The sequence below is a fragment of the Vespa velutina genome, chromosome 24 (genome assembly GCF_912470025.1).
Source record: "Vespa velutina chromosome 24, iVesVel2.1, whole genome shotgun sequence".
In the NCBI taxonomy this organism is placed as follows: Eukaryota; Metazoa; Arthropoda; class Insecta; order Hymenoptera; family Vespidae; genus Vespa; species Vespa velutina.
Window position 1 is genome coordinate 1723811 of NC_062211.1, and position 19491 is coordinate 1743301.

The 19491-nt window shown below is 26.4% G+C and overlaps 5 protein-coding genes and 1 long non-coding RNA gene across 8 annotated transcripts; 2 read left to right on the forward strand and 4 right to left on the reverse strand.

The window, feature by feature from the left end:
• Positions 1–69: 69 nt before the first annotated feature.
• LOC124956880 lies at positions 70–676 on the reverse strand. The gene is made up of 2 exons (XR_007103391.1): positions 478–676; positions 70–388 (listed from the first exon to the last, which is right to left on the reverse strand). It is a non-coding gene; the product is annotated as an uncharacterized LOC124956880 (long non-coding RNA).
• A 760-nt stretch (positions 677–1436) lies between these two features.
• Positions 1437–13173, forward strand: LOC124956879. The gene is made up of 6 exons (XM_047513236.1): positions 1437–4491; positions 4615–4752; positions 11674–11855; positions 11955–12241; positions 12327–12708; positions 12792–13173. Exons 1-6 carry the CDS (start codon positions 3141–3143, stop codon positions 13146–13148), a joined length of 2697 nt encoding a protein of 898 aa, XP_047369192.1. The 5' UTR covers positions 1437–3140; the 3' UTR covers positions 13149–13173.
• Positions 6360–10153, reverse strand: LOC124956875. 3 transcript variants are annotated; one of them, XM_047513230.1, is made up of 7 exons: positions 9890–10153; positions 9646–9778; positions 9062–9566; positions 8700–8894; positions 8300–8547; positions 7963–8199; positions 6361–7866 (listed from the first exon to the last, which is right to left on the reverse strand). In XM_047513230.1, the coding sequence occupies exons 1-6, from the start codon at positions 9943–9945 to the stop codon at positions 7999–8001; spliced, it is 1338 nt and encodes a 445-aa protein (XP_047369186.1). In that variant the 5' UTR covers positions 9946–10153; the 3' UTR covers positions 6361–7866; positions 7963–7998. The 3 variants fall into 3 exon arrangements, with proteins under 3 accessions (XP_047369187.1, XP_047369186.1, XP_047369185.1); XM_047513229.1 differs by having other exon boundaries at positions 6362–8199; XM_047513231.1 differs by lacking the exon at positions 8700–8894 and having other exon boundaries at positions 6360–8199.
• On the reverse strand, positions 10301–11349 carry LOC124956878 (39S ribosomal protein L9, mitochondrial). The gene is made up of 2 exons (XM_047513235.1): positions 11169–11349; positions 10301–11035 (listed from the first exon to the last, which is right to left on the reverse strand). The coding sequence occupies exons 1-2, from the start codon at positions 11280–11282 to the stop codon at positions 10355–10357; spliced, it is 795 nt and encodes a 264-aa protein (XP_047369191.1). The 5' UTR covers positions 11283–11349; the 3' UTR covers positions 10301–10354.
• On the reverse strand, positions 10784–14422 carry LOC124956877 (THO complex subunit 3). Its single transcript, XM_047513234.1, has 3 exons — positions 14203–14422; positions 11169–14112; positions 10784–11035 (listed from the first exon to the last, which is right to left on the reverse strand). The coding sequence occupies exons 1-2, from the start codon at positions 14386–14388 to the stop codon at positions 13330–13332; spliced, it is 969 nt and encodes a 322-aa protein (XP_047369190.1). The 5' UTR covers positions 14389–14422; the 3' UTR covers positions 10784–11035; positions 11169–13329.
• Positions 14423–14450: 28 nt separating this feature from the next.
• LOC124956876 (protein king tubby) lies at positions 14451–17543 on the forward strand. Its single transcript, XM_047513233.1, has 8 exons — positions 14451–14893; positions 15033–15168; positions 15245–15337; positions 15418–15593; positions 15706–15873; positions 15935–16280; positions 16379–16531; positions 16642–17543. Exons 1-8 carry the CDS (start codon positions 14852–14854, stop codon positions 16773–16775), a joined length of 1248 nt encoding a protein of 415 aa, XP_047369189.1. The 5' UTR covers positions 14451–14851; the 3' UTR covers positions 16776–17543.
• The last annotated feature ends 1948 nt before the right edge of the window (positions 17544–19491 follow it).

Here is a 19491-nt window from a genome sequence, read left to right on the forward strand (position 1 = left end):
TATGTATGTACATATTTGGAATATTTTCTATTAGTTAAATTATTGTTTTAATTAATTTCTGTAAATTTCTTTTTATGATCAAAGATCAATGCAATTTTATTAAAAAAAAATCAATATTCTGCATTTAATCGTACAGGTTTGTATTCCAGTCTAGATTTGTGTTTAGTCTAGATTATATTATTCTAACAAACAAAAAATTTATTAATAAAAATGAGTTTTACTGACTGTTATATTGTTAAAAACAGTGGGTTTAAAAACACGTGTCACATTTATCCAGTTTGTTATACGGTACATTGTTGAACAAAACATTTGTAATAACATAGTCTTGTTGTTTACAAGCATGGTGTTGTAAATCTTAAAATCTTGTTTTGTATTCTGTATGCAGGACCTAAGAATACAAAGATTAAGATAAATTACATTACATATTTGTATTCATATGACACAATGCTTTATTGGAACTATAGTTTTAAAGATTACCATAATATTCTTAGGTCACTGTAAATGTTATTTATTGCACGCTATTTCCTTTCCTGACCAAATCCATTTATTTCATGGAAAAGATTTTTTTTTCTTCTTTTTTTGAATGTATTTGTAAATAAAACAATTTCACACATATTAATATATAACAAATATAATAAATTACTATATATATATATATATATATATATATATATATATATATATATATATATCTTGATCAATTCTAAATATAATCAATATTTGTATATATTAGATAAAATTTGCAAATAGGTACGTGTTTTTTTATATTACTTAATTATTAAATATGACATTTAGAATTCAACACAGAATATATTCGGAAGTATTAATTCGTTAGATAAACAACATTAAATGTCAAAATCAGCTGATTACTAAATGTGTAGCATATATATACTGACTTAGTATGTATGTTGGTGCATGTGTATATATATATATATATATATATATATATATATATATATACACATATATATATAAATCATTTCCTCATCAAAATAATTACTAGTCAAATATATGACGGATCTATAGTGAAGGGATTTTATTCTTATTCTATGTACAATTATAATTTTTGTCAAGATTGGGTATATTTCTTTCTTTAATATTTACACAGAATATTTAAAATCAAACATTATAATTAATAATAATTCTAATTAAAGTAAAATATTAATTAAATTTCATTGATGAGTGCAATATTTAATTTAAATTACTGTTTCGTATTCTAGCTTAGCTATTATTAATAGAAAAATAAAACAAAAGTGAATAGATTCTTGAATATGCCAATAAGTATATCGTAATTTTTTTAATAATTATTATATTCATATGTAAATCAGTTTAATGTAAGTCTAACTTCATAATTTCATTTGTTTTTTTTTTTTATTAACGTAGTTAATAAATGATATAAAATTGTTAATTACGTATTTTGATATCTTAATTATTGTGACTGGAATGTTATACGATTTATTTAAATAAGAAAAAAGAAAAAAATTTGAAGTCATTACCGTAATATCATTAAATGTTAAGATTCTACGAAAAGATACCAACGTAAGGAAGATCGTTCTAACTTTTTTATTATTTAATACGAAATTAATATATACCAAAGAAAAGAGGGAAAAAGAACAAAGAAGAGAACGAATGATTAATTTTAACAATAAGGGAGAATATTTGATTGTTAGGTTATGTCGAATAAAGAAACAATGTAGTAAACATTCTTCTAGTTTCTCGAGTGAGAAATGAATTATCCTATATTCATTTTGTTATACCACGAATCTAGAATGAGTTGATTATTAGGCATAGACAAAGGACGTTCATACGTCGAATCTACGCCAATATCATCGCGATTTCATGGATTATTCGCAACAAAGATTGTTCGTGTGTGCAATGATCGCCATTTTGCTTCTCTCACATCTGACATGTCTTTCTAATGTTATTATCGATGAATACCGTAATTCGTGCGTGAAAATCTTAAATTTCCTTGAAGTGTATCTTTTAAGAAAAGGTCAAGTTATTTCTGATTGGACAATAGTCAGCATTATTATTTGGAATAATCTCTTGTTGCTCCAATTTCGATTAAACTACGTTAAACCCCGAGCTAAGCAACCACTAGATAAAGGCAATTTTATGTGCGTAATCACAGATATTTTACTCTTGTTACAAAATTTTTAATATGTAACAGAGAAATGATTAAATGAATTTTTAATGTTACATCGTTGATAAATTTGTTTGCAATATTTTCTATGGTGTCTCGTTGTCAATGCAAGGGGCGAACATAACCAAATATTGTTGACCTCCAACGTTGTGTGTGCTCATGTCATCACTGAAAAAAGAACACTTCTTAATATGATTTTAACTTGTCAGATATTATTGATACTACCTTCAGCAATATTTTATATCTTGATGCACCCTATATTGCAGTTGATTAAAGATGCATAGGATTTGTTAGCTATAAAATGCTATGTAAGACAAGGATTGTTTTTACTCTGATCTAGATATGGACTATAGTCTAATGCTTGTTGCTTAAATCAAGTCTATGTAAACACTATGTACATTCAAATCTAAATCCAAACACAATAACAATATAGTTTGAAAATTCTTAAACGTTTATTCATGAGATATTGAATATATTTTCAAAGAACTTGTTGTTATGAGTATAAGTAAAATAATATACATATTATGGGGGATCTATACACAAATTTTGAAAGCATATAATTTGGATATAATTTGAATGTATTAATACGCATACCATGACGATTTTATATGTATCCATATATATATATATATATATATGTAAAGTTTAAATAGACGATTAAGTACATAGCAAAATATTTAGCAATTAAGTAATATTGCATATTATTTTGTAATATATGACATTTTTTACTCAAATTTGTTTCTGCGTACATATTGTTTTAGTGCAAATGTATAAGGCTTTAGGGCCTAACTGTAAAAAAAATCTATAACTGTGATGTAATTTAAATGAATTTATTTTTAATTTTTATATTTTCAGTATTATTTACATAATAAAAAGTGTATATAAGTGTTAGTTTTGGTATATGGCATAAACTAAGTTTTATCTAGATAAGAAGAATTTTGATGTGTGGAGTATTTGAGAATGCAGATAGAATGGGCTGGAATAAGAGTGGCAATCAATGAAGGTCCCTACGTCTGGAAACTCAAACATGGACAATAAATTGAAGTTTTCAGATCGCTTGAAGGCTTTATTGAAAACCGAGGCTCACCAGGATGTTGATCCGTATATTTTTAGTGAACCAGAACCATTTACTGCAGCAGCAGGAAGAAACTGTACAGTAGTTCAGACCAAAAGTTCTAAAGTGATGCAAAATTGTAAAAAAAGTAAAGGGAAATGTATAAAAGAAAGGATAAAATTAACTCCTGTGCCAAGTGCAGGATATAGAACTGTTACAGATAGAAGGACAGACTTGGATGTGGAATATGGTGGTGGGAGAAGCATAGATCAAAAATATTCTAATATAGTTCAAAGTAAACGACGTCACTTAGAGAATTTGGAACGACTCAGGTCAAGGAGACAGAATCGGGACCATACGTTGCTGTACTACCCAAAAGCAGGAGACGAAATATCAGATAGTGAGTCAAGCGGAGACGAGATGACAGTTTATCAACGTCATTGGTTCTCAGGAGATACAAGTACAGAATTAAATCGTTCTACAAGATTATCTCAATTAAGATCTCAGTTACGGCGACGTTTGATTCAGTTAAATAGAAGTGACTCAGACTCAGAAGTTCTTTTACGTGAACGTGCAAGGTGTTTATTAGAAACTGCTTACAAGGACCCAGCATCTACAGCAAGAGCTTTAAGTGATTCACCAGGAACTAGTAAGATAATAGATGGACCACTTCTAGTAGGAGGGCAATGTGGTGCTGAAGGATGTCAACAAATTTCTTTACCTTGTACACGTCATTGTTCTCGGCATATTATGTTAAATGGAGATCAACTTTTATTTGAACATTGCACTGCCAAATTTAGTGACAACACACAGTGTTGTATTCCTGTGTTCGATGTTGCACATGAATTACCGCTTTGTCCAGAGCATGCTAGAAAAAGGGATAATTATAATCGTAAGGCTCAAGAATCTAAACCAAAGAAAGCACGGAAGAAACCAGCATCTCCTACCATCCCAAGGCCTAAGCCAAAATCCAGGCCAAAGAAAAGAAAGCGACCTCCTGCAAATAAATTAGAGACCAAAGGTACTTTAGCACATGAAGAGAGTCATTATATGAGCCAAATGAACTCTAGTGAAAGTCACATTAAGACACTGAATAATATGAGTGTAACACAAGGAAGCTCAAACTCTTCGAACTTAAACTTAGGGTTGGGACTGAGTTCTCTCGGACTAGGAGGAGGCCTGAAAGTCGAGTTAAGTGATCATGAAGTATTTGCTTCTCTGGATCCAACTGAACATGACTTTGGAAATGTACTCAACAATTTACCTGCAGATGCGTTTAATGATTTATTTATTGGTAATTATTATTTAATCTTATATATCATAAAAACGGAAGGCAAACGATCATGGAAGAAATATTAGTGTCATTTGGTATAATTTAATAAATATTTAATTAAATTTTTATATATAACTTTTTTAGAAAGTAGAAATGGTGAATATGAACCATCAAGAGAGGAGGAAGAAGAATTGGAACGAGCTTTAGAAGCAGTGGATAAAGATGTTCGTAATTTAGAAAGAATGGGACAAACACATGGACTTTTAGAGCCAGCTTTACTTGCTCAACTTATGTCAGATATAGCTTCGTAGCCCCACCTACATTAACATTATAATAATCAGAAAATAAATTCGCGTGTGTTCCTTATGATGTAGAAAAAGAGATACTGTTTTGTGTGTCTGTGCTGCTACATGTAAACTTGTGTCACTGATTCGTTACTACACAGTTGCACATGTTCGAGACATTGGCAGGGATTGATATACATATATAGAATGTGAACAAGAACAATAGTAAACTTATCAATTTAGGATGATGGACACTAGGTAACACATGGCTAGATTTAATGTCATGTATGACATACAGCTTGTAAATGTTTAAGAATTCCATTTTTTCCAATTAATAGCTAATTAAGAAAAACTGTTCATAGTTTAAAGTTGTAGTGTATATTTACAGCTTACTATGAACATACCAACAAATTTTAGTTAATGAAGATTTATTGTACTAGCACTTTTTAGTAATACATTTCATTACATTAATTTTTCAAAATATGGGCAATGAAGATACAAAAAGTTATATTACACAAAATAATTGACACATTCAGCATTCAGGATATCAACATTCAGAATATTGCAAAAATATTAAAGTATATATTCTCTTTTATATATATATATATATGTCACACATTTAGAATTTTATTATAATTAGACATTGTGTATTAATAGAGCTATTTCACGATCATCTATTTTTCTCTTTCTATTTGTTACATTTTACTTAATTGCTTTATCAATATATTATTTTTATCTTCTCATAGTTACAAAAACTAAATTTTCTCGATTTATTCGACTATCCTAAATGATTAAAAAAGACAAAGTGTGTCCAATATATAAAATTATTTCATATTTGATATAGATTAAGCAAATAAATGCAAATAAGTGCATTATAATTGATTTGAAAAAATGTCGCCAATATTTTTATTTTGATTAATTCATGCATTATGATTAATTTGAAAAATTTCAACATTTTTTTGTTTTTATGAATTCCTTATAATATATATGTACACACCCACATACACTCACCCACCTACACACACACACACACACACACACCACTAGATAGATAGACAGACAGACAGACAGACACACACATATAAAATTTAAAAAGATCTAGATATAATGTCATCATAGTATTAAAAAACGATATTTATGTAAAATATCTAAAAAAAAAAAAAAAAAAAAAAAAGAAAAAGAAAAAAAAACTTTTTATGAAATTTTGGGTTAGTGTATTTGCATTTCTATTCTAATTACACCATGAATTATTATATATTGATGATCTTAATCTTTAAATCATTTGCATTTTTAATTTATAATAGTTTCAGTTATAAAATAACAAATTATTAATGATAAATCTCAGATCTTTTCCAACTTTTCATAAATGATCAAGCGATGTTATAGTATATACAAAAAGTGATCTCTTGGTTAATATATGAACAGAACCGTTTTTTTTTTCTTTTTTTTTTTTTAAATTATATCTCATTAAACATCTTGTTCATAAAATAAAATTTTACAGGGATATGACTGAATTCATATAAAAATACACATATGTTATATATCTCTGAACGATTACTTTTTTTTTTTTTTTTTTTTTTTTTTTTTTCTTCTTTTTTTTTCCATTAGTTGTTTGTTGTAATAATTCATTGAAGTAATCGTGAATATTAATAATACATACACATAATGATCAATAATGTTATTTTATCCATTTTGTAATATATTCATGTAGACAAATATTCAGTGATAAGTAGCTGTAAGAAATGAGTAAAAAACCGAAGATGATCTGAAAGAGTTTCATTTTTAATACCGTTCATTAATATAAGTGCAAAGTAATTTGCAATCAATGTGGAAATGACACGCGTTAGAATTATTTCATTATTCAAGTAAGAAAAGAAATTCTTTCGTCTTAATTTTTTTTGATATAATGTACACATTAATTCCCAGTTGAGGCACAGATTCTGACAGTAAGACTAGATTGCTATTAAGATATATAAGAGTTATGTACTGCCATTTTATTGCTAAAATATCATAACTCTATAGAAATATGCAAAGTGCAGTCTAATATTTGATTGTAGACACATCGTGAAGATAGATTACAAATTATCATAGTTTTAATGCATATCGATAATTGAGTGTGATCTAGGAGTTAAACATATAAAGTTATTGTGCATTGCAGTTATTAGTTATCATTAAACAGTTTGCACTGAATGTAAGTACAAGAGAACAGATATATAAATTTGCTTGAAAAAAAAAAAAAAAAAAAAGAAAAAAAATCTAGTTTTTATTATCAAAATCTTAGTGCCAAATATATAGAAATAAAAGGTACTTAGTTTTCTCTTTTAAATGTGCGTGTCACCTATCTAAAAATGATAATTCATAAAATTCCACATTTTTGGAGTACGTTAGTTAAATATGAATTATTAAAGTCACTTGCAAAAAAATATTAGTAACAATCTCGTATAAATGAAACTAAAAAAATATTTGCAATTGGACACCCATATTGGAAATAAATTAATGTCATATACTGTTATTTGTAGAATCTTAGTGAATAGGTAAATAGTAATTATTTATGGAAAAGGACAATGCAAAATTTAATCAAAAGAAATGCATTGCTTCGAGTGTATCTATATGTGACTCATTGTAAAATATCAACATTATTACTCTTGACTAGACATTATCAATTATAATAAGCATATTTTTTACATTGTCTTAAAATACTCAGTTTATCTGTCCCATTCACTTATCCTCTATTAGCGTAACATATTAAGCATTTTTTTTAAGATTAAATATATAATATATGTAAATTCATTGGATTTACATGATAGCCAGATAACATTTATCAGTATTCTGTTTAATTATATATTTTCTTTGGCTTGTATTACAAATAATCTTTTTTACATTTAACCAGTGTAATATTTTTATTTATCACAAACACAAATTTTAAAATGATTGCTAATTAACTTCTATTTGTATCCTGAAATCTTTCGGTATAATATTATTTTCAATTCGATTTTGATAAAAATGTGATTGTTACAATAGTTCTTATTTAAACATTTTTATGAATTTTAAATCTTCCATAAAATGTAGATTTTGAGTTAATTACAACTATTATGTTGATAATCAAGTAGAGCTAAAATAACAAATAATTGGATTATACTATTGTATGATACATTTTTATTGTAATACCAGGAAATAAGTTTATCTATTTGTTAAAGTATCTATTTACTATATCATTTAAGTTGGATTTCATTCGACTTGATTTTTAAATAATGGTCATAATAGAATATGTATCCAACTGTTTACTATGACTCTCTGTTTGTCTAATAATCCACTTTTTCCTAGCATCTTCACGAAATTTAGAATATTTTCTAGTCGATTTATCAATTTTTTTTACTTCAAATACTTCTGTTAATGCAGGTTGAAGTTCGAAAGAAGGCATCCTCATAATATTTTGATTACAGTCCTTTTTATAATATAAATGCAATTATTATTTCTTTCTTATGACATTGACACAAGACATTTGAAAAGTTACTTATTATATAGATATTATATAAAAAGCATACCAGATTGTTTTGTGTCTGGTTATTAGTTATATTATTCTTTTTATCATAACTTTTTTCAGCTTTACTAATGTTTTCAACATGACTAGAATTTTCTGAATCAAGCAACATTAACATTAAATCATAATTGGATCTTTCTTGTCCAAGTATGCCAATTTTAATTCCAAGTTTAGGCAACATCTCTTCTTCAATAAGTAATGCATTGTGTAAGTAAGCAATTCGTGGATCACATGTATCAACATCTATCATTCCTATGTATTAAGACAGAAGTTAATAACATACGTGAATTAAAAGTTTATTTCTTTATGTTTCTTAATAATTTAAATAATATTATTTTTTATTATACTTTTGAACCAAGCTCAATACAATATATTAACACGAATAATACTTGCAAATGTATTACCTAATGATAAAACTTGAAAATTACACTCTGAATAAATTAATTCCTCTATTAAAGGTGAATATTTAAGTAATTTTCTTTTAGATTGTATCTGTGGACCATGTAGTACAAAAATATCACTTTCTAACATATCTTTAATGGTATAACCACTTTTTTGGTTGTAGACTTCAGTTCTAAGTAGTCTATGTAATTCTGACTCTAAAAGAACATATATCAATAAGCATATGATACATACAGCAAAAGAGAAAACAATAATGAATATAAAGTTGTATTTTGTACTATAATGCAATAGACATATTTTTCATTGATCATGTTCAAAAGTGATGGAATAAATATAATTGTGTTAATAATGTAGGATAATTTACCAATTAAGTGAAAATGTTTGCGATGTAAAGCTATCCATACAACACGATGAGATATATGAATTAGCACTTCAAATATTCTTAGATCTTTTTCTCCTTGTGATTGAGTCATACTTGATCTTTTTTTTCCACTTATTATATGGTGATAGTGTATTGTATCTTGGCAACCTACTATTAAATCTGCATATTCTTTACTTAACATACATCGTAAAATATGCAATTCATCAGCATATTTAATTCTATGTCCACCTGCTAATGGATTTGGTGCCTTTTTTAGAGTAGCTACACGTTCTTCCATTAATTTTTCCCATATTTCTATATAATATTGAAAATATATTATAAGTGCTCTTAAAAAATGATCGACAACAGGCAAATGAAAGAAATTTATAAATTTAACGCTGACAGGACTAATGAGTAAAAACATAACAAGATCTTTTATATCTTGTAAGATGATTACGTCTGGTTCATTAGGACCTACTTTTCGTAAATAATACTTTCTAAATTTTATCTGTAAAATATTTCTTGTTAACATATCATTAAATTTATTTATTATTAATTATTAATCTATCTATTGCTAGATTAATTACTTTCTGACTTGGATTCAACGTTTCATGAAAATTTAAAATTAAATAATTATGGGGACAATAAATTTCTGATGGATCTATAACTTCAGATTGTATTGTTCGTTTTTTAATTTGTTCATCATCTATTTTTTGTACTCTGTAAAATTTATATACAAATGAATTACAAGCAAGTACATAAAATTTAGAATAATAATTGATATATTTTTTATTAATTCTAAGAAAAATATATATTTTTTTTTTTTTTTACCTTGGTAATATTAAACCTTCAGAAACTTCATCCCATATAAATCGGTTTTGATCCATAATTATACTAATGAGTATAAAAATTATTAAATTAAAATCATTTATTAGAATACTACATATATTTAGAGGTTAACATTTTAAATAAATAAATTATTGACAAATCGGATAGTATATTTTTGAAGTTCTAAGAGAATCGAATTATATTGATTCCTAAAAGGTCCAAATGTGTGTATGTGTGTACGCGCGCGAATGTGTATGTATATATATATATATCTTTTAACATGATTGCGTATGTATGTGTGTATGTACATTATTGCTTTAAAAAGATAGTATCTGAAAAAGCAATGCATAAATTAAATTACTATTTCAACGATTTTCTTTCTTCATCTTAATATTTTAATAAATTAATAATAAATTATTCTGCATTATAAATTTATTAACAATTAAATATATAATTAGTTGATACATTTTATTCTAAATTTTGTATATTACGAGGTATGGGCAAAGAATCTAATATTGGTTTATCTTCTGGGAAAATTGGCTCCAACAAATACTTCCAAAAATCTTGTACAAATACATTATAATGATGAATCCTACACCTAACTTTTACTTTTTCGCTATTATTAATTGTTACAATGACGTAAAATTGCTTTCCTTCAAGAGATAAATCAGGTCCAGATATAGTTTTTTCTGGTAAAGTTATTGCTTCTTCGGGTACATAAACTCCTGCCTTATGGAAACTTACTTTTAAATGCCATTTTTCTACAGTCCATGGAACTTCTTGTGATAATGATACAGATAAATTCATATGTGATAAAATATTTATTGTTTGTTTTGTTATTAGAGAAAGTTTAGGTCCTTCATCAATGCTTTTTGTAATATATTTGTCAATGTTTTCTTGAGTTGCATATACTCCTAATTTAGGTAGAATGACATTATTATAAGCTTTTTCAGGAGACACCAAAACAACTTCTCCCTTTGCACCAATCTTATGTACATCAGATGTTAATATCAATTTGATTGGTTTCTGTTTCTGACTTTCAGTATGTTCTACAAAATGGTAGACAAAATATTTAGGCCTAAGTATTCTGTATTTTTCAGACTTTTTAAGAAGTGGTGGTTTAAATTTTCTTTTCAATATAAAACCATTCTGAAAATAGATATTATAAATATATATATGTATACATATATATATATATATATATACATATATATATAATATATAGTTTATATTAAAAAATATATCATAAATAATAAAAACAATGTCTAAACAAAATGAATACCCGTGTTTGCTGATAAACAAAATCTGTGCCATTATTCTGTAATAATGTGGTCCTGCTTAAAAATGGTCTAATCAACATCTTTAAATGGTTCGCACAAAAATTCGATTTTAACATTTTTCTTTTTGTTTTCAGCAAGAAAAATCCAGGAAGAAAAGTAAGGATATCATTAATAAGATTAGAATATACAATTATTATACAAACTTTAGGTTACATTTAAATCGATAGTATTTCCCTCTGTTGTCAGAACTTGATATGAAATTTTCATATCAAGATGACATCTAGTGGCGCGGAGAAACTAAATTATAAAATTCTATAACCTAATATTGGATTAATAAAATGCCGTTTAACTAGATATTTAATTAGATATTAATTAAATGATACGATATGTATTATATCATAAATAACATTTATTATATTGAAGTTATTCGTACAGATGTCTTTTGTTTAAATGAGATATGTGATATATAACAAATATTATATACAATGGAAGAGACTAATGTGCCAAATGAAGAAACTTTGAAGGAAGCTATATTTGATTTGCAAGAACCAATAGTGTTTCATAATATTTTGCAAGATGGGAATGGTTCGTTTATATGGCAATTATTACAATGGAATTTATCGGATCTTATAGAAAAATTCGGAGATATGAAATTACAATTTCGAGTTGGATATAATTCAAGATCCATGGTATCTTTCATTGTTAATCATTTAAAAGAAATTCGTATTTATAAATTAATAAATTTATTAGAGAAAAATAAAATTTATATTTTTTATTATCTATTATAGTATCCACAATGGGAAAAGCAATGTCATACTAAAACAATGACATTTGCAGAATTTGTAGAAGAATCAAATTCTTCTATTGATAACAGTAAATGGTATTACTTTGATTACAAGTATATGCATGAATGGATACAGGATAAGCCTGATTTACTTAATTCCTTAAATTGGCATAGATTTGGCATTGAAAAAGATGGTCATGATTCTACTCTTTGGATTGGAAATAAAGGCGCACATACAAATTGTCATTTTGATTCTTATGGATGTAATTTAGTAGCTCAAATTCATGGCAGGTTGATATATATATATATACGTCTTTAATATATATTACATATCTAACTATCCTTATGTAGTCTTTTTTCTGATTAAAAATTACAGAAAGCAATGGATATTGTTTCCACCAAATTCAACCGATAAACTTCGTCCTACAAGAGTTCCTTACGAAGAATCAACGATATACAGCAAATTTAATTTTTTTTGTCCAACAGATGAGGAAGAAGAAGCAATATTAAAGCTTTCAGGACAAGTAAAATTTATTATACTTGAAAAAGGAGACGTTTTATTTGTTCCAAAAGGTTGGTGGCACTATGTAGAATCCTTGGACTTGACTGTAAGTGTCAATATATGGTTACCTCTACAGACAGACAATAAAGCACGCCTTAAGGAAGCGCTTGTTAAATTAATTGTTAACAGAATTGGTAAAAAAGTATGTGACAATCCTGAGGAAATACATTGTTCTCTTTCTCAAAATATGAAAATAGTAAGTTTTTGGCCTAATGCATAATTATATTATAATTAAAAACTTTCAAAGTGTTTGTATTAACAATTTTTTTTTATTATTAGTTGGAAAACACTCTCTTAGAATGTAAACATATTGATACTGAAAAGTTATCGGATACAAAGAAAATAAAACACTTAGTATGGACTGTTGAAGATTTATCTGTAAAGTATCCTAATTTTGTGAAATTACTACATAACTTGGAGGAGTCAGAATTACAAGATTTATTAAAATATAAAAGAGAAAGATTTTTAACTAGTATTGATGAACTATCTCAGACAAATGTACCTACATCTGTGATTTCTGTAAATAAGACAGAACTATTCTCTCAATTATCAAAAGACATTGTCAATACATTTTGTCATCCAGATATTATCGATAAAGCAGCTGAATTGCTTTTAAAAACTCATTATGGAAATTAATAAAAATATTATATATAAATCAATATAATTATTTAGTTATTTTGTTCAGTTCCCTTGTATAATTACTATTATCTTACTTACTATCCGTCTAAGTAAAATAATATTAATTAACAGATAGACAAAAAAAAGTAATAGATAAAAATATTTTTATCATAAAATTATAAAACCATTCAAATGTGGTTCAGTCATTAGCAAATCCAAATACTTTTAAACTACCAGCATCTCTTTTTCTATCGTATGTATCCTTATCGTCACAGGCATAAGCAAGTAAATATTGTTTTGGATGCCAGGCAACAGTAAATGTTGCAGCTTCAACTGGAATATCAGCTATCTTCTCTCCCGTTTCTACCTCACCTATATCTATAACTAAATCCTCTGATGCTGCTGCTAATAATTGTCCATCATAGGAAAAGGATATTGTCCTTACTGGCCATTCTAATCTCGAAAATGTTCTTAAGCAACACAATTCATCTGCATCCCATAAAGACACTAATGCATCCGCAGAGCCAGTTGCAAAATAACGTCCAGTTGGATCAAATTCTATGCATATACAAGTTCCTGGATGTGCTTTTATCACATGTAATAATTCTAATTCCGGATAGCTAAGAATATGTACACAGCCTTGTCCATTGGTTAAATAAAATGTGTCAGAATCCTTATTCCATGAGATCTCATTCACTTCAAAATTAAATTGTTCTTCGGCACGTATTTTCATAACTCTGGCATCAATGAATGTTACAAGATCCTCCTTATTACCAACGGCTATGGTATTACCATCCGGTGACCACGATATATTAATATTTTCTCCTCTGGTACTAATATTAGCAGTACATTTTTGTGTTCGTGTATCCCAAATACGAACGGTTTTATCTCCACTCGCAGTCGATAATAATTCTGGACAAAATGCGTGCCAACATAATTGATCTACGCTACCTCCGTGTCCTCTAAAAGTTATTTCTTGTTTCTATAGAAAATATTATTTATACTATGACATAATCTCTTTCTATTGTTAATATATAAATTATAAATTGTATTAATTCTTAATAATACTTACTAGTCGGTCTGGTCCAAGAGAAAATATACAAACGGATTTGTCAAAAGAACCTGAAGCCAATAATTTTCCATCGCAACTCCATCCAACACTGTGAACTTTAGCAGAATGACTTTGTTGTTCTCTAATTTTGTTGTGCGATTTAAAATAATTTATCAAGTCTTCCACGCGTGGACTAGTAGTCGCCATGTTTGTTTACATACTCGTGCCTGCGAATCATAGGAATGCATTGACTCGAATCAACGAAGATCGAAATTTACCGGTCAAATTAATATAAACTAATCGATCTGAGAGTTCTAGTCAATATTAAAGAACATAAAATATTCACGATTAATATTAAATTACATGTATATATGCATATATATGTATATATATATACATGCTTAAATTCTAATCATATTGATTATATATTTGATTATATCGTAAAATATTTTTTTAATACGTAAACGACCAATCACGAAAAATGATATAACTCGTTAGTGTTTTCAATATCAAAGACAACTCATGCGTCGAATTATACGGGTTGGTTGCCTAGGTACCATGAGGACATGTAATATGTTTTGACGTAAACAAACTTCATTTATAGAAGTTTAATTGTGCTCGAGGAAAAGTCATTTGTTTATGATAAATAATTGCTTTAATAAGCAGTAAAATGACATCACTTGATTTAAGACAACAGAAACTTGAACAACAGGTGTGACTGAATTACATTTAAAAAATTTATATATATATATATATATATATATATATATACATATATTATGTGTGAATGTATATATGTATATATATATTTTGATAATATCGTGGTTAATGAATTACATTTTTTATTATAGAGACAATTAATTGCACAAAAAATGAAACAAAAAAGACAAAGTGGTGCTGGTGGTATGGTGCAGGCATCAAATATATCCACTACACAATTAACAAGTCATACTATGAAATGGATTAATCCTAATAAAGAACTTCATGGTAAAATTGATATTTATTATAATTGAAAGTATTATTTTTATAGAATAATATGTTTATCAGGAGTTCAATTTTATAGGATACGATGGGCCTTTACAGTTCACAATGTCCCAAACAAATCCAGATATTGGAACGTTTTCTGAAAATAAACCTATAGAAACAGAAATTAGTGGTAAAATTATAATTATAGTATAATATTGTTATACTATTTCTATGATTTAAATTAAATTGAAACAATAATTTATATTTTAGAAGCAAGCTCCGAAATAGCATTTTATGAAGGTACGGAAGCTAGAGAATGCGCAGATGAAGAATCATCTCCTGTAGATTTGCATTCTCCTTCAGAATCTCTGCCATGTTCTTCTCCTCTTAAAATAGCACCATCAGAAGTAACTCGTGCACTTATCAATAGAGACAATCATTCTACTGTATGTATTAACCCAATTATTATAGAATATCATTTCATAAATTTGCTTTGTATATTATTAACAAATTATTTCTGTAAGGTCTATTATAAAATAATAATTTTCTTTAATCCAGAGTCCAGAATTAGAAGGTAATGTAGAAGGAAATATAGAACAATTTGTATTGCAACCAGCAAATAAAAAAATGCATTATAAGTGTCGTATAACACGTGATAAAAAAGGTATGGACCGTGGTCTTTACCCTACTTATTTTTTACATCTTGAACGTGATTATGGAAAAAAGGTTAGTATATTTTAGATCTATTTAATAAATAATTGAATTTTCATTATAGATGTTATTTTAGATATTTTTATTGGCCGGACGCAAGAGGAAGAAAAGTACGACAAGTAATTATTTAATTTCCACGGATCCTACAGATCTTTCAAGAGGTGGCGAATCCTATATAGGAAAATTAAGATCTAATCTCCTTGGGACACAATTTACTGTTTATGACAATGGATATTCATTAATGAAAGATTGTAAGAGAGATGAACGTTTTAATCCACGACAAGAATTAGCTGCAGTAGTATATGACACAAACGTCTTAGGATTTAAAGGTCCACGAAAAATGACTGTTATTATACCTGGAATGACGCCTGATCAAAAACGAGTTGAAATTTGTCCACGGGATGAAACGGAAACATTGCTTGGTATATAATAAATTATTTAATCATACAATATACAAGATTAAGTATATTGAAGATTTTTTGATAAATTTTTCAAGATATTCATTTTATGATCATTTCAGAACGTTGGAAAATGAAAAATATGGATAATTTAATAGAACTACATAACAAAACTCCAGTATGGAATGACGATACGCAATCGTATGTGTTGAATTTTCATGGCCGTGTGACACAAGCATCTGTTAAAAATTTTCAAGTTGTACATGACAGTGATGGTTAGTTTAATAGAAAATAAAATTATGAAAACAATTCATATTATAAAATTTCTTAATTCTATGTATTGTTTTTTTTTTTTATTATTTTTTTTTTTTTTATTATTTTACAGTGGACTATGTTGTTATGCAATTTGGACGTGTAGCTGAAGATGTCTTCACTATGGATTATAGGTTCCCACTTTGTACACTTCAAGCTTTTGCGATTGCTTTAAGTAGTTTTGATAGTAAACTAGCATGCGAATAAGAGTGATATGAAAATATAAAGAGGATTAAAGAATTGGAACCAAAGTTATGAATAAAACAAAGTGACGGGAACTTTTTTCAGGACTTGCATGATATAAAAGCAATGAAGCAAATCCATTTACATATTTCAAAATATACATGAAATGGGTTTGTTATATTTCATATATAATATTTATAATTGAAATGTGTGAAATAGGAAACGAACAAAGAAGGAAGAAATTAAACATGAATTTTGTGTATTAATGCAATAGATATTTGTGCACATTTAAAAAGTTTTAAAAAGAGATGAACTATACTACCATATTTGACATAGCACATAAGAAGAAAGAATAATCTATTAGAAATTAAATATAATGAGAATAGAAATCAATTTATGCCTTAATTCTATGATTCAATTGTGACTGGCATATATCTAAAATTATGTTGCTGTCTATATTTAAGACAAAAGCTTATAATAGACAATCAAAATTAAAATAATTCGGTGCTAATTTGATAAATATTCACCGTATAAGAGTTGGTTTTATAAAAAAGACTAAAAAAAGAAAAAAAAAATTGTGCTAGAAAACTGTGTGTGTTCAGCTTTTCTATCTATATACACAGTATGTAATCTTTTTTTAATATCATATAACAAGTTTATACTTATGTTCTCTTCTTTGTATTTAAGTTAGAACTGAACTACTTAGTACGATATTAGATAAAATATAAAACGTGTTTCTCTTTCACATTAATTAAAATGCTAATCTTTTATAAGAATTATTAATATGATAGGGGAAAAAAAAAAAAAAGAAAAAGAAAAAAAAAAGACAAGAACAGTTAAAATATTTGTACTACTGCCTCTCGTAAAATTTGTTTTTAAAATGAGTGTGTAACCCATAATTTATTCTAATAATCACATATATCACGAATATTGCAAGTTCTTCTAGCCATGTATCTTAGAAAATTCATAAATGAATTTCGATATATCATAGCTTTGTAAATGAAAGCACAGTAGTATTTTTTTTTAATTATCTACATTAATTCTTAGTTAAGACAAAATATATATTATATGCAAGGCTTTTAATGTGTACCTGACGTACGATCTGTATAAAAAAAATAGCATCAGTTTTATATAATATTTAATATTTAATTATTTTAGGTATTTTAATTTTATACACACACACACACACACACATACATACACACACACAATTTTTCATGCGTATATTTTTTTAATTCTTTTATATCATGTCTGTTTTCATTGCATTTGTTTGATACTAATATCAAATAGCATTGCACCATGTTAATACTATAAAAGATGTAAAAGTATGTTTACTATGCAATAGACAAGAAACTAAAATACAGTACAGTGCTGCTCCATTTATCAAAATAATTATTAGAAACAAATTAGTTTGTATTTTAATGTAAATTTTGATAAATATTTTGATACAAGTGCGTAATATAACTTATATAAAATTTGGACAATAATACATCATATATTGATAGTATTTTATCTCTATCTGAAATATTTAATAAATATTAACAATAAATTGGAAAATCATTTATTGTTTTTACAAGTATCTGTATATTTAATTATACAGTACATATATGATATATAACTACAATTAAAGTAGAATTAATGTATTAATTAATCTAATAATGGGTTCAATTTGTCTTAATTTGTTTAAAGTAAAGTATTATAATAAACAGATTCCTCTACACTGTACTGTATATTAGAATTAATAAGAATACAATGATTGTGAGATTATTTAAATTATTTGATATTGTGCCTTCATGTTCAATATATACATATACATATACATATATATATATATAAAAATAGTTCACATACAATTTGTACAAGACCATACATTTTATAATATAAACTAGCTTGAATAATCATATTATAAATATTAGATATTTATTATTCAATGTAATGTGTATTTTTAACTATGAGAAAATGAAAATAATCTCCTTGTTATGTTTATCTTTATGAATTTATTTCATTAGATAGAATGCAACATATGAAATCTGAAAGCAATTCATTCCAATAATCGCATAACAAAATAATATATATATATATATATATATATATATATATATATATATATATATATATATATATACATACATATGTTTGTATTGAAATTAAGTGAGTTGAAATATATTTTGCAATAATAACAAACAGTATTATAAAATGAATGATCAAACAATTTTACCGAATTATAACGATATGATTATATAATGATATATCATATATTAAGAATAATTATAGTCTGTGAATAATATATCATATTCTCTAGAAAAGTGTCATTTTATATATATATATATATATATATATATATATATATATAAAAAGAAAAAAAAAGAAGAAAAAAAAAAGAAAAAAAAAATCCTTTTTTGTATTACCTTTTTACATTAACAAGTTTTTTGTATCATTGTTAATTAAGGCCAAATGAGTTTTTAGTATTTATATATAGAGTAATTTAAATGAGACATAAAATTATATTGTCATGAAATGTCTGTTATATTGTCATGAAAAAAAAAGAATGAAAAAAAAGGAAGAAAGAATTATTCAAACATTTAGTATAATATCTAAATATCAAAAAATTTATTTTTCTCTTCCAACTTTATATATAATTTTTTCTATAATGTTAATTGTGAAAAAAAAACGGAGTTTTACTATGATTATTTATGTATGAAGTATTTGATCATTATATCTTTGTGTAAGATTATGTAAA